This window comes from Cervus canadensis, chromosome 3 (genome assembly GCF_019320065.1).
Source record: "Cervus canadensis isolate Bull #8, Minnesota chromosome 3, ASM1932006v1, whole genome shotgun sequence".
Taxonomy (NCBI): domain Eukaryota; kingdom Metazoa; phylum Chordata; class Mammalia; order Artiodactyla; family Cervidae; genus Cervus; species Cervus canadensis.
The window spans coordinates 14,374,767-14,397,663 of NC_057388.1; the positions used below are offsets into that span (position 1 = coordinate 14,374,767).

Genomic DNA, 22,897 nt, shown 5'->3' on the forward strand with positions numbered 1-22,897 from the left:
GCCCCCAGTTTCTTGGTGTCTCCAGCATTTGAAAGCATTAATTTCCAGGGCTTTTGAAGAGAATCGTAGTGATACTGACATGTTTTCGATGCAAAGAATTCGTTTAATTTGATTGTCACTATGTGAGATGGAGATAAGAGATGCTCTATTTTATAGTCTTGGCGTTTTCAGGTAGTTGTTAGGGTCAAGCTAGTAAGGGGCTGCAGATGTTCTGCTCTTCACCATATTCCTGGTGGTCTTTGTTGAGGAGCCAGGATCTGTCTGTATTGTATGTTGGATGGAAAAGAAAAACAGTTGGCTCTTCAACAGCAGGGGTTATACATGGGTTTCTTCCAGTGGTAAATACCACAGTGCTACAGGGTCCACAGTTGGTTAATTTGAGGTTGTGGAACCACAGATATAGAGAAACAACGCGTACAGAGGGCCAGCTATAAGTTCTGTGGACTGTGCTTCAGGGTTAGTTACCTAACCGCCTAGTTGTTCAAGGGTCACCTGTATGTTTTTTAAGAGGGTATAGATGTACCTATGTATTCAGGGCTGGTTTCATGGTATGTGACCTGTGCAGACATTGTCAGGGCCCATCTTTAGAAGGCCTGGCGCTTGCTATGGTGCTCTTCTGTCATGGTCTTGAAATTCTTAGTATGTTTTGGATAAGTGGGGGAGGGGGCCCTGCACATGCTGTAGTGATCCTTTCTCTGTGCTGGAATCTAGGATGGAGTAGGGAGGTGTTGGGGAAGAATCAAAACATCTGGTCCTCTCTGTACTCCTATGTGAATTAAGCAGGGTTTGCTAGACTCAACTCTCAAATTCCATATGAATTCTGATTCTGTATGAATTACTGTCGTCAGATTTGTGGATGGTAATATAAATATATACATAATATGAGAAGAATTATAGGTGATTCTTAATTGTGAGTCATGTAAATTAAATATTTTTTAAAATTATAGTAACACTTTCTGTTTTTTTTTTTAATTGGATTTTGCCATGTGGCACCGCATTTTCTTACCATAGGTCATTTGTGTAAGGAGTACAGTTATGGGATGGAAGCCTATATGATACGTGTGCTTGCTTTAGTATTTGTCTTTTAGCGAGATAAGAAGAAGGGCCAGATCTTGGGATACCTCCAGTTGAGAGGTTTCCTCTGTTTACAAGGGCGTGAGTATGAATGAAGCCTCATTTGGCAGTATCTGTTCCTCCTTTGTGTTTTCTTAGCTACTTCCTGTTACACAAGGTGCCTTTTCTTCTTCTTAAATTTTTAAATTGTCTTTGAGATTGGGCATAACTTCAGCACAAGAATACAGGCTTTATTATACTAGTGTGTTAATTAGCTTGTGTGTGTGTGTGTGTGTGTGTGTGTGTGTGTGTGTGTGCGCGCACACGCACGAACACTAAGTCCCTTCAGTTGTGTCTGACTCTGCTACCCTCTGAACTGTAACCTGCCAGATTCCTCTGTCCATGGGATTCTCCAGTCAGGACTACTGGAGTGGGTTGCCACGCCCTCCTCCAGGGGATCTTCCCGACCCAGAGATCAAACCCGTCTCTCTTATGTCTCCTGCATTGGCAGTCAGGTTCTTTACCACTAGTGCCACCCACAATTGGGGGAAAAAAAATGCCATAGATTGGTTGACTTAAATTATATAAATTTGTTTTCTTACAGTTTTGGATGCTGTAAGTCTGTGATCTGGGTGCCAGAATGGTCTGATTCTGGTGAAACCTATACTCCAGACAGCTGCCTTTGTACTCACTGGGGAGAGAGCTTTGGTATCTCTTCATCTTCTTTTAAGGACACCAGTTCTTTCAGATCAGGGCTTTACCTTATCACTTTGTTTAGCCTTAAGCTTAATAACCTTAAAGACTCTGTCTCTAAGACAGTCATGTGGAGTAATTGGGGCTTCAGCATAAAGATTTTGGGAGGACACAGTTCAGTCCATAGCAGCCAGGATGGGTATCTGGTTGCTAAAATATCTGTCCCTGTTTACTGCTGTGTTCCCAGCATTTAGAACTGTGTCTGGAATATAGAGGCCCAGTAAATATCTTCAGAATAAATGAAAGCAAGTATAGAGCGGTCTTCTCAGGGCTGCTCACTGTAGGCCCTTACCCAACAGACAAACCAGTTGTGACAGTGACCTCTTAGTTTTTGGCTGGAGCCAACACCTACTAGAAAGGGCAGGGGTGCATGCGTGGGGAGATTGATACAACTTGGAGAATGCAGTGTGAGAAAGGTCAGAGGAAGCATTTAACAAATGCATTTACTTAACAAGTAATTACTAAGTCTCTACTACGTGCCTCATACTGTGCTGGGTACTGGAGGTTCACATGGAGAGCAGAAGATAGTTTCTGTACTCTCAGGCAGTTTATAATTTAGTAGGAGAGATGGAGAGGGTGATTTAAAAGGGAGGAATGTGATTCGATGAGAGTATATATCTGAGTAACCTGCTTTAGATTCGGGAGAGGGTAGAGGGTGGTTGATTTAAGGCTGAGCAGGTTTTAACTTGGCCAGGAAGGGAGGGGAGACTGCTGAAGGCAGAAGAAACGTTTGCAGAGGTGTGGCAGTGGGGGTGGAGGGTCACGTCCTAGGAACTGAGAAGAGGGATAGTATAGCTAGAGCACAGTTAGCAGGGAGGGGAAGGGGGTGCATTGAGGCTGGAGCAGTATAGGGTTTTATAGGTTATATTGAAGAGTTGGAAGTCTGTACAAAGAGCAGTTGGAAACCATGAGAGGGTTTTAAGCAGGAGTTGGATAACCTGGATAAGTTTGTGTTTTATTAAGATCACTTTGATGTTACATAATGATGAATTTCATAAAGGCCAGAGTAGGAAGATGAATAAAAGAATTGCTGAGACAGCTCCACAAGCCAGACATGTTGTCTGTTATTTTTTTATGGAGCCAGTATGCAGAGCCCTGAGACTCGGCAGCCTGGGTGGAGGAAAGAAGACAGTGAATAATTCAGTTGAGTTAGCGTTGGGGGAGGCAAGCCTGGAGTGGCAGGGAAATGAAGAAGTTGAGGGTGCTAGTAAGAATATAATTAAAGTGACTGATCTTGGGCTTCAGACCTATTAAGGAAGGAAATAAGGCAATATTAGAATTCTTAAAGGCTTTTCCCAGTCATCTAAATTTTGTGAGTCTGTTGAAATGCTAGACTGCTAATTCCTGGCTAAAACTTGCAAGATCAAAAAGTTAAGTATGTTTGAGCTGAATTTATTTAGAATATCTTTATTAGGAGTCTGTGCCAGGCTCTGCATCTGGTACAGGACATACATGAATGAACCCTGACTTTGCGTCTTAAGAACTGACAACATGGGTGTACAGATACCGGTTGCCATGAAGATTATGAGTATCTTTGTTTGTTTTTTAATCCGTATTTACCTCTAGCCAGACTCAGTGAAAAACAAAAGTTTACGTTTTTGTAAGCAGCTTGTATTTTTAAACTAACCATTTTTAGCATAACTATTTCTAGTGCCTATGTGCTTAAACTTCTACTAGAATAGTTAACCTTTTAAAAAATCCTGTTTCAATACCTATTCAAAAGTTATAGAATTGAAAATTGAAAAAGCCTCTATTGCTCATTCAGTTTCCCAGTGTGCAGTATATCTTACTGGTCATAAGCAGGATGATTTTAGGTAACCCAGTTGATTTTTAGTAGTTATATATTTATTCAGTGTATGTTAGAAAAATATATTTGACATGTCATATTCATGATTCATGGACCTTACGATGAAAGCAAAATTGATTTTCAGATTTTAAGAATGAGTCAGTTTAAGAAAAAACATTAAAAAGGGCACAGGGGGTAGGTGAATGACTGAAGTTTGGGAAACACTAGTCTTAACCTAATCCTTAAGCTGTATAGATGAGAAAACAAAAGGACCCCCGAACACAAAAGACCTTTTATGAGCCTTTACTATACTATCTGTATAGTATATGTCAGAGCTAGGACTGAAACTCAGTATATTCCTGCTTCTTACCATTGAAATTTGAGGAGACTCATGGCTTTTATTTCAGATCTGCATTGTCCATTATGGTGGCCTCATGTGGCTATTTATATAAAAATTAATTTAACTAAAATTTAAACTTTGCACTGCCACATTTTCTAGTGCTCAGTAGCCAGTGTGGCTAATAGTTACCACATTGGACAGTTCAGAGAGAACATTTCTGTCACTGCAGAAGGTTCTGTTGGGTAGTGCAGCTTTGTTCCCTAGGTACGTGATTACTTAGGTGCGGTAACCCTTTAAAGTTTTATCCCCTTCAAAGGGATGATGCTTATTAATTTACTCACCACCTGAAGTTATGTCAACCCTGATTGAAGGTACTGTTAATAGTGCAGTTAAGATAATTGATCATGGGAAATAAAACCAGAATGAAGTTCTCAGATTCCTACCGGCTCAACTTACTGGAAGAAGTCCTTCTTTTCCTCTTTTTATTAATAAATGCTGTCTTGAATTCAATACAGATTTCTAATAGAAAATTTCCTGACTTTCTAAATCCAGCTTAGAATTGTATTTCGTTAACATTTTAAAACTTTTTATTTTTAAGCAGATTTTCAGTGAATGGACCTAACTGGACTCTCTGAGATCATCAATAAACATGAGCGGTACCAAACCTGATATATTGTGGGCGCCACACCAGGTTGATAGATTTGTTGTATGTGACTCTGAACTTAGTCTTTATCATGTGGAATCTACTGTGAATTCAGAACTCAAAGCTGGATCTCTACGTTTATCTGAAGACTCTGCAGCTACATTACTATCAATAAATTCAGAAACCCCGTACATGAAATGTGTTGCCTGGTATCTCAGTTATGATCCTGAATGTCTCCTAGCAGTTGGACAAGCAAATGGTCGAGTCGTACTGACAAGTCTTGGTCAAGATCATAACTCAAAGTTCAGAGATTTGATAGGAAAAGAATTTGTTCCAAAACACGCACGACAATGCAATACCCTTGCATGGAACCCACTGGATAGTAACTGGCTTGCTGCTGGTCTAGATAAACACAGAGCTGACTTTTCAGTGCTGATTTGGGATATCTGCAGCAAATACACCCCTGATATAGTTCCCATGGAGAAAGTAAGACTCTCAGTAGGTGAAACTGAAACATCGTTATTAGTAACAAAACCACTTTACGAATTAGGACAGAACGATGCTTGTCTGTCTCTCTGTTGGCTTCCACGAGACCAGAAACTTCTGCTTGCTGGTATGCATCGTAACCTGGCCATTTTTGATCTTCGGAATACAAGTCAAAAGATGTTTGTGAATACGAAAGCTGTTCAGGGCGTTACAGTAGACCCCTACTTCCATGATCGTGTTGCTTCCTTCTATGAAGGTCAGGTCGCAATATGGGATCTTAGGAAATTTGAGAAGCCAGTTTTGACTTTGACTGAGCAACCAAAGCCCTTAACAAAAGTAGCCTGGTGCCCAACTAGAACTGGTCTGCTTGCCACTTTAACAAGGGATAGTAACATTATTAGATTATATGATATGCAGCACACACCCACTCCCATTGGTGATGAAACTGAACCCACAATAATTGAAAGAAGTGTGCAACCTTGTGACAATTACATTGCTTCCTTTGCTTGGCATCCGACAAGTCAAAATCGAATGATAGTTGTAACTCCTAACCGGACAATGTCTGACTTCACTGTTTTTGAAAGGATCTCTCTTGCCTGGAGCCCAATTACATCTTTGATGTGGGCTTGTGGTCGTCATTTGTATGAATGTGCAGAAGAAGAAAATGATAATTCTTTAGAAAAGGACATAGCAACGAAGATGCGCCTTCGGGCTTTATCAAGGTATGGGCTTGATACAGAGCAGGTGTGGAGAAACCACGTTTTAGCTGGAAATGAGGATCCCCAGCTCAAGTCACTCTGGTACACGCTACACTATATCCTTTGTGTGGTGAGTTCTGTGAGATGAATCAGACAGAAATGTTCTTGAGGTTTGCCGAAAGGTCAGTCTGTAAATATCATGCTGATTGTTTTGTGTGCAAATACAAGTCATAATACTAAGATCACAAAGTAAAATTGTGTAAAACTGTTGAACTTGAGATACTGCCTTGCAGATTGAGTAGGAGGAAGAAAAGTAGATCTCTATAACAGAGTAGAACTGACGCCTTTTATAAATTGGCTCCAAATGAAAATAAATTTAGTTTTGAAATACTTTATTATGCTTCATCACTAGTATTTCCTATGCATTTAAATACTTATGAAGCAGTATACGGAAGATATGGATCAGAAATCTCCAGGCAACAAAGGATCATTGGTTTATGCAGGAATTAAATCAATTGTAAAATCATCTTTGGGTAAGAAAAATTCTGTTTTTATTTTATGCAATATGTGTTTAATTTTTGTTCTCTTTTATTTTTTCCCCATATTTAGTTACTTCAGGATACTGTAATATCTGGCTGGTTTTTTTTATTGCATTGTTTCTGACTGGATATTTTAGTGAATTGAGTTAAATGCATAATTTTTTATATATGTAAAATTCTTTTTGGAGGGAGTCTTGGTTCATTGAAGGGATAGTTGACTTTCTAAATCTAGTCATTAATTTATTCACTTTTTTTTTGAAGACTCACTTTGAAAGATATTACATTAGAGGATTTATAGGCTCTCCTTGGTGGTTAGTTCAGATTTTATCACAGTATTTGCTTTTATAAAAAATAAATTTAAAAATTTCTAATTGAAAGAGACCCCTTTTTATTTTGCTGCCTAAACCCTCCCACTTAGCTGTCTAATGGCAAGGCCTGTATAACTATGACATGAAGTATGGACTTACCTGAAGTGCCTTACTATTTCAGTCCTTGATGATTGAATAAATGTATGAATTAATGTAGGATTGAAATTAATAGACTAGTTAACAGTTAAAAAAAAAAAGGAAACATGACATGAAAGCCAGACTTACTATTTGTTCCCTGACTTCTTTAAACAGTTGTTCCTATTGTCTTTATTGGAATTGAATTGTGAATTTTAGTTGTTTTCTCAGCCGAGCATTTGGTATCTAGCTTTAGATAGCTGCAAATTTGGTCACAAGTCAAGCTGCTAGAAAAGTAGTTCTTATGATTTAGTCAAAAAATAGGAGTAGAAGTAATAAATCCAACTTGGTTTTTTATAGAACTTTCATGAATACTGTACAAAAAAAATACAAAATAAAATGCTCTTTTTTAATGAGTAGTTTGAGCATTTCAACTAAATGGTTATATTATTTTATTTTTTAAAGGACTTTTAAATTACTTTGGTTCACATTACTGAAGATTGAGTACACTACTTATATCATCTATTTCATTTTGGTGTTCTCTCAGTAGGTCCGACCCAAAAAAGTAACTTTTATTTTAAACAATAAAGTGAAAGAGTTTAATTAGAGACTTCCATTTTTATTAATTTAAGTAAAAGGTCAGTAATTCTGTGTTATCTCGATGAACAGTATTTATAGCTATATAGTAGGTCAGAACACATTGCATTCTCAGTATTATGAGGTTTATTGTTTTTTGCTGTATTTTGATATATTTCAGGGAAAAGCCAGCCAAGTACCTATAAAGCACGGGGAAATAATGGAATATCTTTATATGTTTTTGGTGCAGTAGAAACAAACTGAGTATCATGACTTAAGAGTAGTCTTTACCCAAACTGTTTGATTAAGACTACTGTTGGAAAGACTACCTAATTGCTGGACTTTTGGCTTTTTGCTTGGTTTGGATTGGTGTACATATTTTTGTTTCTGCAACCCCGAAGTAAAAAGAGAAATGACTGTCAGAGATGGCCGTCCTCAGGTTTCAGTCTTTTCTTTCTTCCTAGTTGTATCTTTAATAGTTCAGCACATAGTAAGTCAGCGTGGTGAGCGTCTTGCCCACAGTAGCCTAATGCACAAGTTTATAGAGTGCACAGCTTTAACTTTGGTGGCAAATAATAATAGTGCCTATTATGAATTAGATATCATGCTAGTTGCTTTCTTATTGTTACTTGATTTAATTCTTTCAACTGTAATGTAAGGTAAGTTTATTCATTTGGCAGATGTTTATTACTTGCTCATTATATGCCAAGAATTCTAGAAACTGGAGACATAACTATCAATAAGATAGCTAAATCTCTTTCATCATGGAGACTGAACGAGATATGATTCCTGCTCTTGGGAAGATTACAGTCTATAGTTGACCCTTGAACGAGGAGGTGGGGGGGTGGTTAGGTTTGCTGATCCCTCTACCCCAGTCAAAAATTTGCATACTTATATTTCATTCTCAAAAACAAAGAAATTGCTAAGTGACTCACTCAAAGACCGGAAGCCAGAACAGTTTAGATAGAATTAGGACTCAAAGGCTAGTTCTTTTGATTCCACATATTGTGGTTTTTAATCAAACACTAACTTTTCCCCAAATTTAGAGATCTGTAAAATGAAAATACAGGTATTATATTTATTGAAAACTCTGTATAAGTGGACCCATGCAGTTCAAACTCATATTGTCCATATAGTTCAGAGTATGGACAAGTAAAGTTATAGTACAAGGAAGAACAGACAGTTACGGATAGAATAATTCATAATCCGGTTGTAGGGACTAGTGGTGGTTTCTTGCAGGAGGTAAAGGCAAAGACGGGGTTCAGACAGGGAGCAGCAGCTTCTGTGAGCCCAGAGGAGAGGGAACAGGACACAGTGAGTGTTGCGGGGACAGAGCATGGGAGAGGACGTGAAGAGAGATTGGAGGCAGCAAGGCAGCCCAGGACTTGGAAGCCGTGGTAAGGGGCTAGGGAATTTAAAGGGATGGTAAATTATATTTAAATATATTAATTATTTGTTATCATCCCTAACAAAGGGAACCCGAGAAAAGATTTTAGGGAGCAGTAACAAGAGGAGATTTGTGTTTTAGAGCTGTCAGTCTGTGTGTGGACTGGATTGGAGAGGATTAGATTGATAGCAGGGACCCCAGAAGCCATAATAATCAGGCAAGATATGATGGAATTCTTACTGAAGTTAGTGGCAGAAGAGCTAGAGAAATGTGGATAGATTAGAGAGTGGAACAATTTTAATTAATTGGATGAAAGAGTTGGAGGGGAAGGAAAAATGAAAGCATGCTAAGGCAACTGGGATAATACTAATAGCAGTTAATTAGATAGGAATAGCACAGGAAGAATTCATTTGAGAGCAAGAAAAGAGTTTTTTGGGGGACAAATTTGAGATAGCCAGATAGTGATGTCCAACGGATAAATGTAGGTTGAAAAAAGGAGGTCATCCATCTTAATTAATTCTTCAAAGAAATTTGATTATATGAAGGAGGATAAGAAGATATACAGTGATAGCAGCATTCGAATTTGGGGTCATGGGGACCTTCTCTGTTTTGTTTTTAACATGGAATTGATTTAGGCATGTTTAATTGCTGATGAGAAGAAATGCATACAACACAGTTGGAAGATGCAGAATAAAGAGCGTGAAGAGCAAAATTCCTAGGAACGGGAACCAAAGCATAGGTGATAGACTGGCTTTAGACAGGAGAGTGTACACCTGCTCCATAGCAGGCAGAGGGAAGGGGAAAGGTCTGTGCATGTGCAGTTGCATCCTATTCTTTGTGACCCCTTGGACTATAACTCACCAGGCTCCTTTGCCCATGGAATTTTCCATGAGACAATATTGAAGTGGGTTGCCATTTCCTACTCCAGGGGGTCTTCCCAACCCAAGGATCAAACCCATGTCTGTTTTGTCTCCTGCATTGGCAGGCGGGTTCTTTCCCAGTGTGCCACCTGGGAAGCCCAGGTGTTTATGCAGGTTGTTTAATGTTCAGTGATCAGAAGCTGATGGGTGTTCCACCTGATGGCTCCTGTTTTCTCAACATAGTAGGCTTGCTTGTTGAGAAGAGCAGGGAGGTTGTGGACAGAACATAGGAAAGAGGAGAGAGTTGTCTTGAGAAATGGGAAGACTGTGCGGCAATGTTGTTTTACCTGAAGAAAGAATAAAGGACGGTGGAGTGAGGGAATTAAGGGTGCTGGCAAGACTGATTCATTTGTTGGTCCTTGGGATCTAAGCTGGAGAGGGAGGAGGATGACAGGACACTGACAAGTAAATACAAGTGGTCAGAGGATGATTGCGAGGTTGGGATTGGGAGCTGAAAGGCTGTGAGGCTGTGGTTAGAAAGTGGCTCCTTTGGAGGAGTCATGTGGAGTATGTCCATGATAAGAGTTGGTAAAATCTTGGAGGTGTGGACCACTGGAGATAAGGAAGCAAAGAACCAGAGGCAAGTTTACAGGATGGATCAAGTGTCAAATTCAGTCAGGAGGAGAACGCATGCTCTGAGGGAAGGCCTTGTACAACTTGTGGAAGCAGGGTAATAGTGTTGTCAGTAGGTATAATTCCTTCCTTTTAAGATGGCGGAAAATTACATAATGTTGGTCAGCTTTCCATCCAACATGATGAAAATATTTTTCATACTTGAAAGGCAAACTGATCTAGGAAGCATGCCTTTTAAGAGGAATTACTTTAAGGGACAGAGTATCTGGGATTTAGATTTTTGAGAACAAAATGCTCTTATAAACACTGGATTATTATGTAGATGTAAAAATGCAAAATTTTGTATCTACAAATAGTATTTGATTGCCTGATGTAGGATTTGAAACAAAAGTTTTAATGTTTTTTAATGTTTAAGTGAACCTGTTTCACTTATTTCCCTCACAGCCATCATAAAATGATGGTTTTATTATTTATATGTGGGCAGTCTCAAATTTTGGGGATACAATCTTGTCACTTTACCAGGTGATGCTAGTGATAAAGAACCCGTCTGCCAGTACAGGAGACATAAGAGTTGCAGGTTCGATCCCTGAAAAGGGCCTGGCAACCCGCTCCAGTATTCTTGCGAGAAGAATCCGCATGGACTGAGGAACCTGGCGGGTTACAGTCCACAAGGTCGCAAAGAGTCAGACGCCAGTGAAGCAACTTAATACACACGCAGTGTGTATGAATTGATTTTAATTAATCATATATTTAAAAATTCATGCATATTAAAATCACAATATGACTATGTACTTAAAAGCCACAACATCACATTACTTACTTGATAACCTTAATTACTTGTAGCATAGTTGTCAAGCGGTGGAAATGTCTCTGAGCAGCCAAAACAATGTGACACAGTATCCATGCACTTAAAGAATACTTTTCCACCTCCTAGCAGTGAATTCTTTGGATTCATACATGTTGGTCTCTATTCCATGACACGGTTTCTGGAAAATAAAAAAACTCTGAAGAAGCTAGATTATTATTAAATTGAGAGGAATTGTCTGAAAAATAAATTGGTTTTTGTTCACCTGTTTAAAGTTGTATTTTTTAATCAGTAGATACTATCATCAGCCCTGAATCCAACATTTACACAGGAGATAGGAAAGTGAATACCTTACAGTACATCTGCAGCTTGTTCTACCTGAAATTAATGACTACATACTGTCTAAACAATTTAAATTTGTTATTCAGAAAAAAACTTCTTTAATTTTTAACATGTTTTATTAACCTTATTTAATTATTCAGAGTTTTTTCAGAATTCCTAAAACTTCACTTTTGCAAACTCTAAGTGACTTTGTCTTCACCAGTTTCCCTCATGGTTGCAAGTAGAGCAGCACACTTCTTTTTGATGGACAGGTATTCTCTTAAAGAAAACCTTTTCTCAGAAGTCTCTTTCTAGCTCTTTGATCTGAATTGGCAAATTTCCAGTAAGATTAAAAATAAAGAATTTCAAGTGTAATTATTTAACTATTTTTAAAGTTTCCACAGTTTTACAAATAACTCATCTTCAGACTTTTTCATGAAACAATTCCTTATGAAAAGAGAATGAGAATATCAAGTCTCCTGGCTTAGTAAGGCAGGGAAAACCTTTAGACCATGCCTATTGTATTTTAGCTTAGAACTTAACCTTTCAAAGTACTTTGATGATTTTATCTCGCTTTTTCATACATATATTCATAGAGCGACAGGAGGAGGAGGAGAGTGTGAGCATTGGTTCTCAGGCACTGGGAATACCTTTCAAATAAAAGACAAGATGCCTGCCCTTTTGGAACTTATGTTCTAGTAGGAGAAGTGCTAAGGCTGAAAAAAAAATATGAGAGCATATGTTAGTGTAAAGGAAGTGGAGGGACCAGTGGTCAGTTAGATAGTAACAGGTGGCACCCTATTTTAGATTAGGTGGTCAGAGAGACTTCTCTGAAACAGTGACTCAGCGTGGCCCACAGAGCGTTGACTGTTACTCCTATAGCTCTTTCTGGTAACTCAGGAAGCTGTTGTACTTAGCAATATGTAAAGTATGTTTTGTTTGTGGCATGTTTTATGTTTATGCTGTCATAATATTGTGGCTGAGAAGTTGAATATTTAAAATCTAATGTTGAAATACCTCTGTAAAACTGACTTCTTTGCCAAATATGTTTAAAAAATAATTAAACATTATAAAGGTGTTTCTTCTTTTAGGCATGGTGGAAAGCAGCAGACATAATTGGAGTGGGCTGGATAAACAAAGTGATATTCAGAATTTAAATGAAGAGAGAATCCTAGCTTTACAGCTTTGTGGGTGGATAAAGAAAGGGACGGATGTGGATGTGGGTCCATTTTTGAACTCCCTTGTACAAGAAGGCGAATGGGAGAGAGCAGCTGCTGTGGCATTATTCAACCTGGATATTCGGCGAGCCATCCAGATCCTGAATGAAGGGGCGTCTTCAGGAAAAGGTATAGGGTTATATACTAAGATAGAGGCCATTCACTGAATCTGTGAAAGAAAAAATGCTGATCATTTTTAAAACTCTAATCAATATTTTTGGTAAATTTTTTTTGAAAGAGAAATTAGCACAGAACTGTATCTATAAAAGTAAATGTTAGCCCAGTACTTTTGGTTATGTTTATGAAAAAGAAAATGTTTTAATTGCCTCTGTAATATTACAAAGAATACACAAATGTTATTTCAGTGTTTTTTCTTTAAAGATGATAATTTGGCCAGAATGGTCATAGATAGAAACATAACATAACCATACAATGTTCACATATATTTTGACCAACCCAGTAGTTCACATACATTTAAAGATATTTTTTCTTGGAGACTAGAACTGCTTTAGTTTGCAAGCATTTTTATGGCAAACATTTAACTGTATTTTAGGTTATACTTTACTTTTTGTATGGTTTTTGATTGACTTTTAGGAAACTGAAGGACACTTTTAGTTAGACTAATATAGGTTCTTATAAAAATCATACTTTGATCTGCAAAAGTGTTTCTGCTTGAGTCTGCTTATTTGAACATCATATCCATTAATATTTTTTTTTAAAAGAAGAAACAAAGGTAAGTGTAAAATTTTCACTCTGACATTTTGCAAGAGAAAACTCAGAGAAATGAATCTTAATCCAAAAATTCAGGTTTGTTTTTTTTTTTAATTGGGACTGTTTCATTTCAGTACACCAATTTTTAATACACCTTGCCAAATTATGTATGAGTATTCAGAATATTTGGTGGTCCATTTAAAAACTATTACAGTTCTGTTTTACAGTAGGAAAAATACTTGAAATTAGCTATAATATGTTAATTTTACATATAGTCTAAAAGTTGAAAAAGCTAATGTTTTGCCCAGATTGGCCTCTTTTTCTTCACTTTTACTCTAACATAAATCTGCCCCATTTGAGAGTGCAGTAGAAGATATGTGGTGATGGAAGAAAGAATTGATATTTAAAGCCATTTGTAATTTTAATTTTACTATGACCTGAGGGCATGATAATTTTTGTCATCTGTACCTGAAAAATTTGGTGTTAAGTGCGTATCTTAACAGTAGAGGAAAAGTGACTTCAGTGATTTGAATAACCTTGTTGAGGACTAGAGAAAAAATTTCGCTGAATCAAATAGTCCTTTCCATTTGGAGACAGATTGTTGTAACCAGAATTCACAGAAGACACTCCTTTGTTGTGGTAGCACAGGAAGCAGGCACAAAATAACCTGGGGAAAATGTTATAGAAATGAGGAGCAGGCTATTAAGAACATACAATGGAAAGTGCTGTTTTATTTGGAAAAGAAGTAAATGATTAGAATTAAGAAACATAATAAAGTTGCTATAATAAACGTAGAAAACACTTGAGTATAAGTTAATAGTGAATTTAATTTTCTCTTTTGAAGCTGTGCTCGCTTTGGCAGCACATATACTAATTTTCTCTTTTGAAGCTAAACTTAGGTTAGATGGCTAGGCAGCCATAGGTCTGACTGCCTGCCTAGCAACTCATCAGCAGCCCATGAACTGCTGAGAACAAACCTTTAAATTACTATTGGTAACAAATACTTTGTTGCAAGTGTGTCTAAATACAATTCTCTGGTCATTCTGGTAGTTAATTTTGCCAGAGAAAAATTAAAACACTATAATAAGAATGCTGAAATACTTTTAGTACTTTGCTGATAAAACAGGTACATAAGCATGGGTATTCTATATGTAGAAATAGGAAAACAAAGATGATTTTGAAAATCGTAGTGCTGAGATACAATAATATTTACCATCAACACTTTGAAACATCTCTGTGTAAATGACCTTGGTGAAGTTGGCAGTGTGCTTTTCTGCTCTGCATTTAGCTCCTTAAGCAGTAACATACTGTGTAGAAATCTGCCTGGAGTGAGAATTCAGGAATTAAAAGATGTGCTTGTTCTGCCCAAGGTTTGCAATATGGGTAGAGGTTTTGTAAGAGTGGAAGTTTTTGCTTGTGGTTCTTGCCAGATTATCTAGTATGTGTCAGAACCCTTATCTAATGGGTTTATTTTTCCGAGGGTTTAAAGTCACCCTGTGATCTTTATTTGTTTATGATTGAAGAACTCAAAGAAGGAAACGTTAAGCTTGTGATGACTTTGATCAGTAGTTCTTTTTAATGTGTAGGCGATCTGAATCTTAATGTGGTAGCAATGGCTTTATCGGGTTATACGGATGAGAAGAACTCCCTTTGGAGGGAAATGTGCAGCACTTTACGATTACAGTTAAACAACCCGTACCTGTGCGTCATGTTTGCATTTCTGACAAGTGAAGCAGGATCTTACGATGGAGTGTTGGTAAGCTAAGCTGATTTCTGTTTCCTGAGACTCCTCTTTTTAAGATAGGAGTTTTTAAAATAACTTTGTTAAAATTTTCAAATGTCACTTAGATAAAGTAACATTCCCTTTTGATGAATTTATATTATTTAAAACAAGGTATCTTAAAAATTTGGAGTTTGTTGATAGCAAACTGAACTTGTTTTTTTTTATGGTTTTAATAAAACTTAGAGACATAGAAGGATTAAGATTTTATACTTTAGCTAAGGAACTGAGCTCTAGAACTCCGCAACTCCAGATACATATATTTTATGTTAAAATATAATCTTTTAAATGTGTGTATACTGTTTTGTCTTTTTTTCTTTTTTTACTTCAGTAAATCAGTGCATAATCACTGATGGTCAGGATGTCCAAGTATCTTGTCTGAGTGTTTGTCCTTTGCAGACATGTTCCAGGTTGGAAGATAAATGATCACACTACTTATAGTGGACTTTTTTATTTTTTCACTATTTGATCTTTTCATTGCAATTTTTTTTTCCTCTCTCTCCTGCTTTAACCACTTATGACCACATCACTAAATAGGTTCTTTATCACAAAGTGGGAAAAGAAAGAAAGAAGTGAGCATTGTTCATCAGTTTTATTATTGGGTTTTAAGCTTCACCTTATTACAACTTTTTTGGTATTTGTTGGGCTTCTTTCTAGCACTGTGAAGAGCTGTCAAATGTGAAATGTATTTCTATTTTTTTTTTTGCCATTGTAGCACTTTTAAAAATACACATTGATAATTGATTTAAATGTCAGGTCATAAGAATTTCTAAAAACATGTATTTTATTGAGATATCTTAATGAGTATGTTAATAAATGTTGTTTGTATTCCTTTTGATAATTATTTAGTTTATGTATTTTGTTTACTTTTAACAAATTATTATTGAACTTTTTTAACCACTTCTTATTAATATCCAAGAGCATGTTGGGGGTTTTTTGTCTTGTTTTTACTATTACTACTCTTTTTGTTAAATAGAAGACTTTAAACGTTGCATCTTGTGAAAATAAAATACTTTTATTTTAGGAAGTAGTAGAGGATAATGAAGACTAGAAAAAGAAGTGGACTGTTTAGAGTTTAATTGATAGAGAAGGATATTGTCTAATTATTAAACTTCTGTGTTTCCAATTAAGTGATCTATTAAACATACCCTCTTTTCTTACACCTAAATAAGGGTATCATATCTTGAGTAGGAGGTTTATATTTCCAAACTGTGTCAAGAGTGTACCTAATTAAACTTTATGTGTAAGTAATAATTATCATTGTTCTTTTTTAAAAATTGTAAGTTACAGTAATCTCATGAAAGGTTTTGAATTGGGAAATCAGAAGATACCGGCCTGAGTCCTTGCTCTCAGTTACCTAAGCTAGTCAGTTAACTTTTCGAGGTTTTAGTTTTTTGATCTGTAAAATGGGACACATAATATTTATAACTCTTTCCAGATCAAAATAGTAACACATTCCACACAGTTCAAAAGTTAAATCTAGTTTGTACCAAATATTTGTCTGTCTAGTTTGTCTCCTCTTTAGGGCAGAACCATATTTTATAATTGAGAAAACACACTGAGGTATCAACTGAAATGAACCTATGTTTAAAGGAGGAAAACCGTACTTCATGGACTGACTTCAATAGATATAGGATTTTTTATCCACCCTTAAACTGTATTTTTACTTATCACAAAATGAATTGTACCTTCTACATTTATGGTAAACACTTTTCAAAATAGTATCTTACAATATTGATAAGTCTACCAAAACTTAAGAATGTGTTGTAATGCCTCTTATTTTGCTACTAGCCACCTAACTGTATGACAGTATATTACTATAGCCACAAAAGTGTGTCTATTTACTTATTAGAGTATGTTTTAAAGCTTTGTGTTTAGAAACATGTATTGATATTTCTAAATCCTGTGCTAGTGTATTTACTGATAAGTCACAGATTTCCTAAACTTGTTGATTAACTTAGAAGCCAAGGAAAGGTTTCCTCAGTTTCACCAGAATAAATTTCAATGATGAAAGGATTATTGGCATCTTAAATTTGTTAAAGTGTACACCATTGTTTTTGTTTTATGTTAAAGTTATGTAAGACTGAACTAGTTTTAGTTTTTTTAAAGTAAATTGGTCATTTTGAGAGGTACATCTTTACTTTGTATGAATAACCTTAGCACTGAGTTTTCTGAGCATTACATTAAGAAAGGCATCTTAGGCAGTTCATGGCTCTGCTAGTATATATACAATAACTTATTAATACATTTGAAAATTAAGTTGTATATTAGGTATAAAATATCTAGTCTGCAAAATTTAAAACTCACAGCACCTGAAAGTAACTCTTTGCTTCTTCTCTTCTTTTCAGTATGAAAACAAGGTTGCCGTACGTGACAGAGTGGCATTTGCTTGTAAATTCCTTAGTGATAGTCAGGTAACAACTAATTTAATTTGATATTTAAATTGATTACTATTTACTGTCAGTGGATTAAAAACTAATCTTTATGTGTAAATATGTGTGAGGTTTATATAAAAGTTCTTCTAAAAAGTGAGGTACGAAAAAAAAAGAAAAAGAAAAAGAGTGAGGTAATTTCTTTTAGATTGAGACATAAACATGTATCATACCTAAATTGATTGATTTAAGAATGCTGACTTAACAAGAACCTACTATATAGCACAGGAAACTATACTTAATGTCTTGTAATAATCTGTAAGGGAAAATAATCTGAAAAAGAATGTTGTCTATATGTATATATATTTTATGTACAGCAAAGGGATTCATGACTGAAACTAAAACCAGTATAAACCAACCGTACTTCAGTTAAAAGGAGTCTGAGTTAATAGTTTGTTTCTGCCGTGATGAGTGAGATTAGTTAGTAGGTAAAGATGTTAAACTTTTTAGTTTAACATCTCTTAGTGATACTACATTAAAGAATTTCTTCATTTTGTAATACAATAAACAGGTAGTACATGAGGGTTTGGCAACCCACTCCAATATTCTTGCCTGAAAAGCCTGGCGGGCCAAAGTCCATGTGGTTGCGAAGAGTCTTAGCAACTAATACTTTCACATGAATATACTATGTAGATAGTGAGAGAGAATTGTACATAACTAGCTTTTAATACAGTGTGCTAAGTACAATAGTGAGACAGTGCTAGGGGAACATAGCAGTCTTGGCTAGAGTTTGGGGTAGGGTGAAGTCACGGGGTTGCAAAGAGTTTGACACAACTAAGAGACTGAGCATGCATGCAGCACGAAGTCAGGGAAGACCTTATAAGAAATGGTTTGTTTTTTTGTTTGTTTAGGATAAGATTATAAAGGACTCATGAGCTTTACTGGATCAAAATCCCAAAAGAGATTTTCAAGTTGGGTTTTTTTTTTGCTTTAATTTTATTGAAGTACAGTTGTTTTACAGTGATGTGTTAATTTCTGCTATGCAGCAAGGTGACTCAGTTATGCTTTTATACATTCTTCTTCATATTCTTTTCCATTTTAGTTTACCACAGGATATTGAATATAGTTTTCTGTGATATACAGTAGGACCTTATTGCTTATCCATCCTACATATAACATAAGAAATATTTATTGTTGGTAATCTTTAAGTTCTGTTCCAATTCAGATTCCGAGACTCTTACATCCTAACAGCCATCAAGAACTTTGCATAATAATGACTGTTGTTGCTCAGCCGCTCAGTCATGTCCGCCTCTTAGCAACCCCAGGGACTGCAGCCCGCCAGGCTCCTCTGTCCATGGGGTTCTCCCGGCGAGGATACCGGAGTGAGGGGCCATGTCCTCCTCCAGGGGATCTTCTTGACCCGGTGATCCAACCCGAGGCTTCTGTGTGTCCTGCATTGGCAGGCAGATTCTTTACCACTAGTGCCACTTGGGAAGCTCAATAATAAGGACAATTTTCTTTAAATTTAAAATAGTACACTGGGAAGACCCAGAGGAATTGGGTGGAGAGGGAGGTGGGAGGGGGGATCGGGATGGGGATTACATGTAAATCCATGGCTGATTCATGTCAATGTATGACAAAAACCACTACAATATTGTAAAGTAATTAGCCTCCAACTAATAAAAATAAATGGAAAAATAAAATAGTAAATTGTCTGTGGATCCTTTATAGAACAGTTAACAAAACATAGTAAATATCTTTCCTTTTTAAAAAGATATTTTAAATGATCATGGATGTTGTATTGTAATTTATAATAGATGCACACTTAGAGATCACATATCTAGGTTTTTATAAGGGCTTTTGTTTTAAAATGTTTTCTATTAAGAGTAAAATTGTTCCAAATGTAGAATTTATGAAGCAGAAAATACCAATAGTGAAATGGATTGCTTTAGAAAAATCACTTTGAATTTTCCAGTTAAATAGGTATATCGAAAAGTTGACCAATGAAATGAAAGAGGCTGGAAATTTGGAAGGAATACTGCTTACAGGCCTCACTAAAGATGGAGTGGACTTAATGGAGAGTTATGTCGACAGAACTGGAGATGTCCAAACAGCAAGTTACTGCATGTTACAGGTTAGTGCAGTGTGGCAGCAGCAGTTTATTAAGGAGAAAAAAAAATGCTTAGCCTTCTATTTTCTTCCCTTACGGAGTGGATATCTCTTTTGCTTACTTAAGATCTCTAGGAGACATTTAACTTTAATTTAATCACTTGATCTACAAAAGACTTCTGCCTTATTTTATTGTCCCTAAGCCTCCTGCGTTGGGTTACCCAGTTTTTCCTTGCCCTTTGGGAAGTGTCAGTCTTGAGTTTATGTAGAGTTCAAATGAAACACAAAAACCTCTCTTCAATTTCTCTGATTGTTGACAGAACAACACTGTCTACAAAGAGATTGCCTTTCCCTGATCCGAATTACTGTACCTCTTTCTTGAAGTACAGAAGGCAAGTTACACACAGCTCTAAATTCTCATTATTCCCTTTTATTCTCTCATTTCTTCATTTACTAAATGAGCATGACTCAGAGTAACCATTCATCTATTTTTCTCTCAGTTTTTACTGCCCACTGATTAAAAATGGATTCCTGGCTAAGATTCCCTACAACTTTGCTTTTGTTGGAAAAATGGTGCCATTGTAGAGCACTTTCTTGAGATTTCCTTAGCTCTCCATCAGATCGCACCCTCTCCTGGTATTGTCTTGCTGTTCTTATCCTTTTATGCAGTACTGTAGCATGCTGCATACTGGGTAAATGAAGTAAAATTCCTCCTCCCCCCACCCTGCCTTCTTAGGAACAAATGTAAGTATTGGCCCACAAACCACAGAGTAAACTTACCTTAAGATATCAGGCTACTGTCCTTCTATAGCATAAGGTATCGTCATTTTGTTAGCAGAATGAGTTTACATCTATTAAATCATGGTATAGATATATGGCTATGAAATACAAATGGTTGGTAACCTTTAACAAGGTTTATAAAATACATTTAAAATGCACTGTATAATTGGATCTTGCTTTAAAAAAATCTAGTCTGATAATCAGCTGCCTTTTAATTGAAACATTTCCTCCATTTATATGGTCAAGATTCAGTCTACCATCTTGCTATTTGTTTTCTGTTTTGTTTTTCTGTTCCTTTCCTGCCTTCTTTCAAACTAATTATTTTAGCATTTTACTTTATTTCATCTGTTGGCTTTTTAGTTATACTCCTTTTCATTTTCTTCTTCTTTTAAGTAGTTGCTCCAGGTCTAACAATATGCATCCTTAACTCATCAGTCAACAGTTTAACTCCTTATAGTTTACATTTCACACCTGGTACATCATGCTTCCTACTTCACCCTTTCTCCTCACACCTGACATTGTCTGCTTTTTGCTTCATATTTCATGTTTCAAAAATGTTATCACAGTGTAATTCCATTTACAAATCTCCCTCCTTTGTCCTATTGTCATATATTTTGTTTCCACATACATTATAAACTCCAACTTATAGTTTAGTATTTTTGCTCTTAACAGTCGGGGTGTCTTTTATGTAAGTTATGTGAAGAATGAAAATATGGGCTTTTATATTTGTTTATTGGCCGTGCTGTTTTTTTTACTGTCTGTTCCTTACAGTAGACTCAAATTTCATCTCTTGTCATTTCCTTTGGCCTTTTTCTTTAGCATTTCTTATAGTTCAGAGTTGCTGGTGACAGTCTCATAGCTTAATTTTAATTGAAAATGTCTGTTTTACTCATTTTCTTTCAACACTTTAAAGATGTGGTTTCACAGTCTTCTGGCCTCCATTGTTTCTGATGAGAAATCAGATATTATTGTCTTTGTTTCCCCTGGGCTGCTTTCAAGATTTTCTTCTTGATTCTTAGCAGTTTAAACCTTGAACCTAGTTGTGGTTCTTTTTATCCTGCTTGTGATTCACTCAGGTTTTTGGATCTGCAAGTCAGTGTTTTTCATCAGATTTAGGAAGTTTTCCAGCATTATTTAAGTATATCTTTTTTTACCTCATTCATTTCACCCCATTCTCTTCCCTTTCTTGGACTATTGTTATTAAACCTTTTGATTTTGTCCTACGGGTATCTGAAGCTGTGTTCATTTTCCTTTCATTTGTCCCGGTTCTTCAAACTGGATAAATTCTATTGATGTGTTAATTGGATATTCTTTCACCTTCATCTGATGTTAGTTTTTCCAGGGAATTCTTAATTTCAGCTATTGTACTTTTTAGTCCTAGAGTCTCAATTTTTTTTTATTGTTTACATTTTTCAGCTTAGTTCCCTATCCGTTTATAATTAAAACACTATTTTTTCTAAGTCTGAATACATGTCTAATAGTTGATTGAGGTCTTTGCTTATTCTAACATAAGGGCTATTTAAGGTTTAGTTCTATTAACTTTCTTTTTCCTTTACTTTGAACCACAATTTACCTGTTTCTAATATGTCTAGTGTTTTGTTTTGTTTTTAATTTAATACTGGACATTGTTTGCAGTCCACTATAGAAATCTGGTTTCTTTTCCTGCTGAAGTACATTGGTTAATGCTTTTGGAAGTTCGGTTACTTACTGATCACTTTGGTCTTAAATTTTACTACTGTGGGAAGCCCATAATATTCTCAAGTCCTTCTAATTTGATCAGACTTAATCTCTGAACTGTTTTCTGTGCACACATTTTCAGAATTTGATTTTAAGTTTTATTGAAATGGTTCTAGAGAAGATTTACCACATATGAAATTGACCAGATTCTTTCTTAGTTTATCCTTATTGCCACAGAAGGGGAAAGAGTGGGATAGGGAAATTTCTGATTTTTCTGAGTCTTCTTTTTAAATCAGGGATTTAGTTCTGGCTAGTTGGTCATAACTAGGAGTCCAGTAGATGTTTACTTTTTTAAAAAGTGAAATTGTCAACTATTAGTTTTTCATGTGTTCTTTTAGCTAAATTTAACTCTTCTGGTAACTGAAATTAATACCCAATTACTAGGTGAAAGACGTGCTTCTCCTGTCTGATGAGTTGTCTAAGGTAGATTGTCTTTATTAGCTGTTACAGGTTTCTTTTTTCCATAAAATGAATGCGAAGTTCTCTCTGACATTTCACTTTTCTCTGTGGCCCCAAAACAGAACTGGAAAAACTTGGCTTCACATTAATTCCCATTGCATCATTGAGGATAGAGGCTTTTTCTGCTTTTTCATCATGGGAAGATAAGGATGGTATCCTGAATAAGAACTAAAAGCAACATAGGAAAACTCAAAGCAAGCATAGGTGAAATGTGGAACGTCACAGCTGCCAGAGAAAATACAGCTTTCAGAAAAGTCTTACTGGCAGGAAATTGAAGTTGTTAGTGAGAAGGAATCTAAAGTAAATTTAAGGGAAAGAAAGTATTTCTTTTCACCATGGCTTAGGGGTCAAAGAACTAAGCATTTTTTGTTCGGTTTTGGATTCTTTCTTGCTTTTTTTTTTTTTATGG

General features: G+C 36.1%; 1 protein-coding gene across 4 annotated transcripts in view; it reads left to right on the forward strand.

Moving 5' to 3' along the window:
• The window catches only part of MIOS (meiosis regulator for oocyte development), a 34,179-nt gene that overhangs the window by 1,418 nt on the left and 9,864 nt on the right, over nt 1–22,897 (forward strand). For 2 of the 4 annotated variants that reach the window (XM_043462682.1, XM_043462679.1), the window contains exons 3-8: nt 4,531–5,875; nt 6,194–6,292; nt 12,415–12,669; nt 14,838–15,007; nt 17,380–17,445; nt 19,379–19,537. In XM_043462682.1, the coding sequence (XP_043318617.1) occupies nt 4,582–5,875; nt 6,194–6,292; nt 12,415–12,669; nt 14,838–15,007; nt 17,380–17,445; nt 19,379–19,537 (2,043 nt within the window). In that variant the 5' untranslated portion in view covers nt 4,531–4,581. The remainder of the gene's footprint in view (nt 1–4,530; nt 5,876–6,193; nt 6,293–12,414; nt 12,670–14,837; nt 15,008–17,379; nt 17,446–19,378; nt 19,538–22,897) is intronic. The other 2 variants (XM_043462681.1, XM_043462678.1) reach the window with 1 other exon arrangement.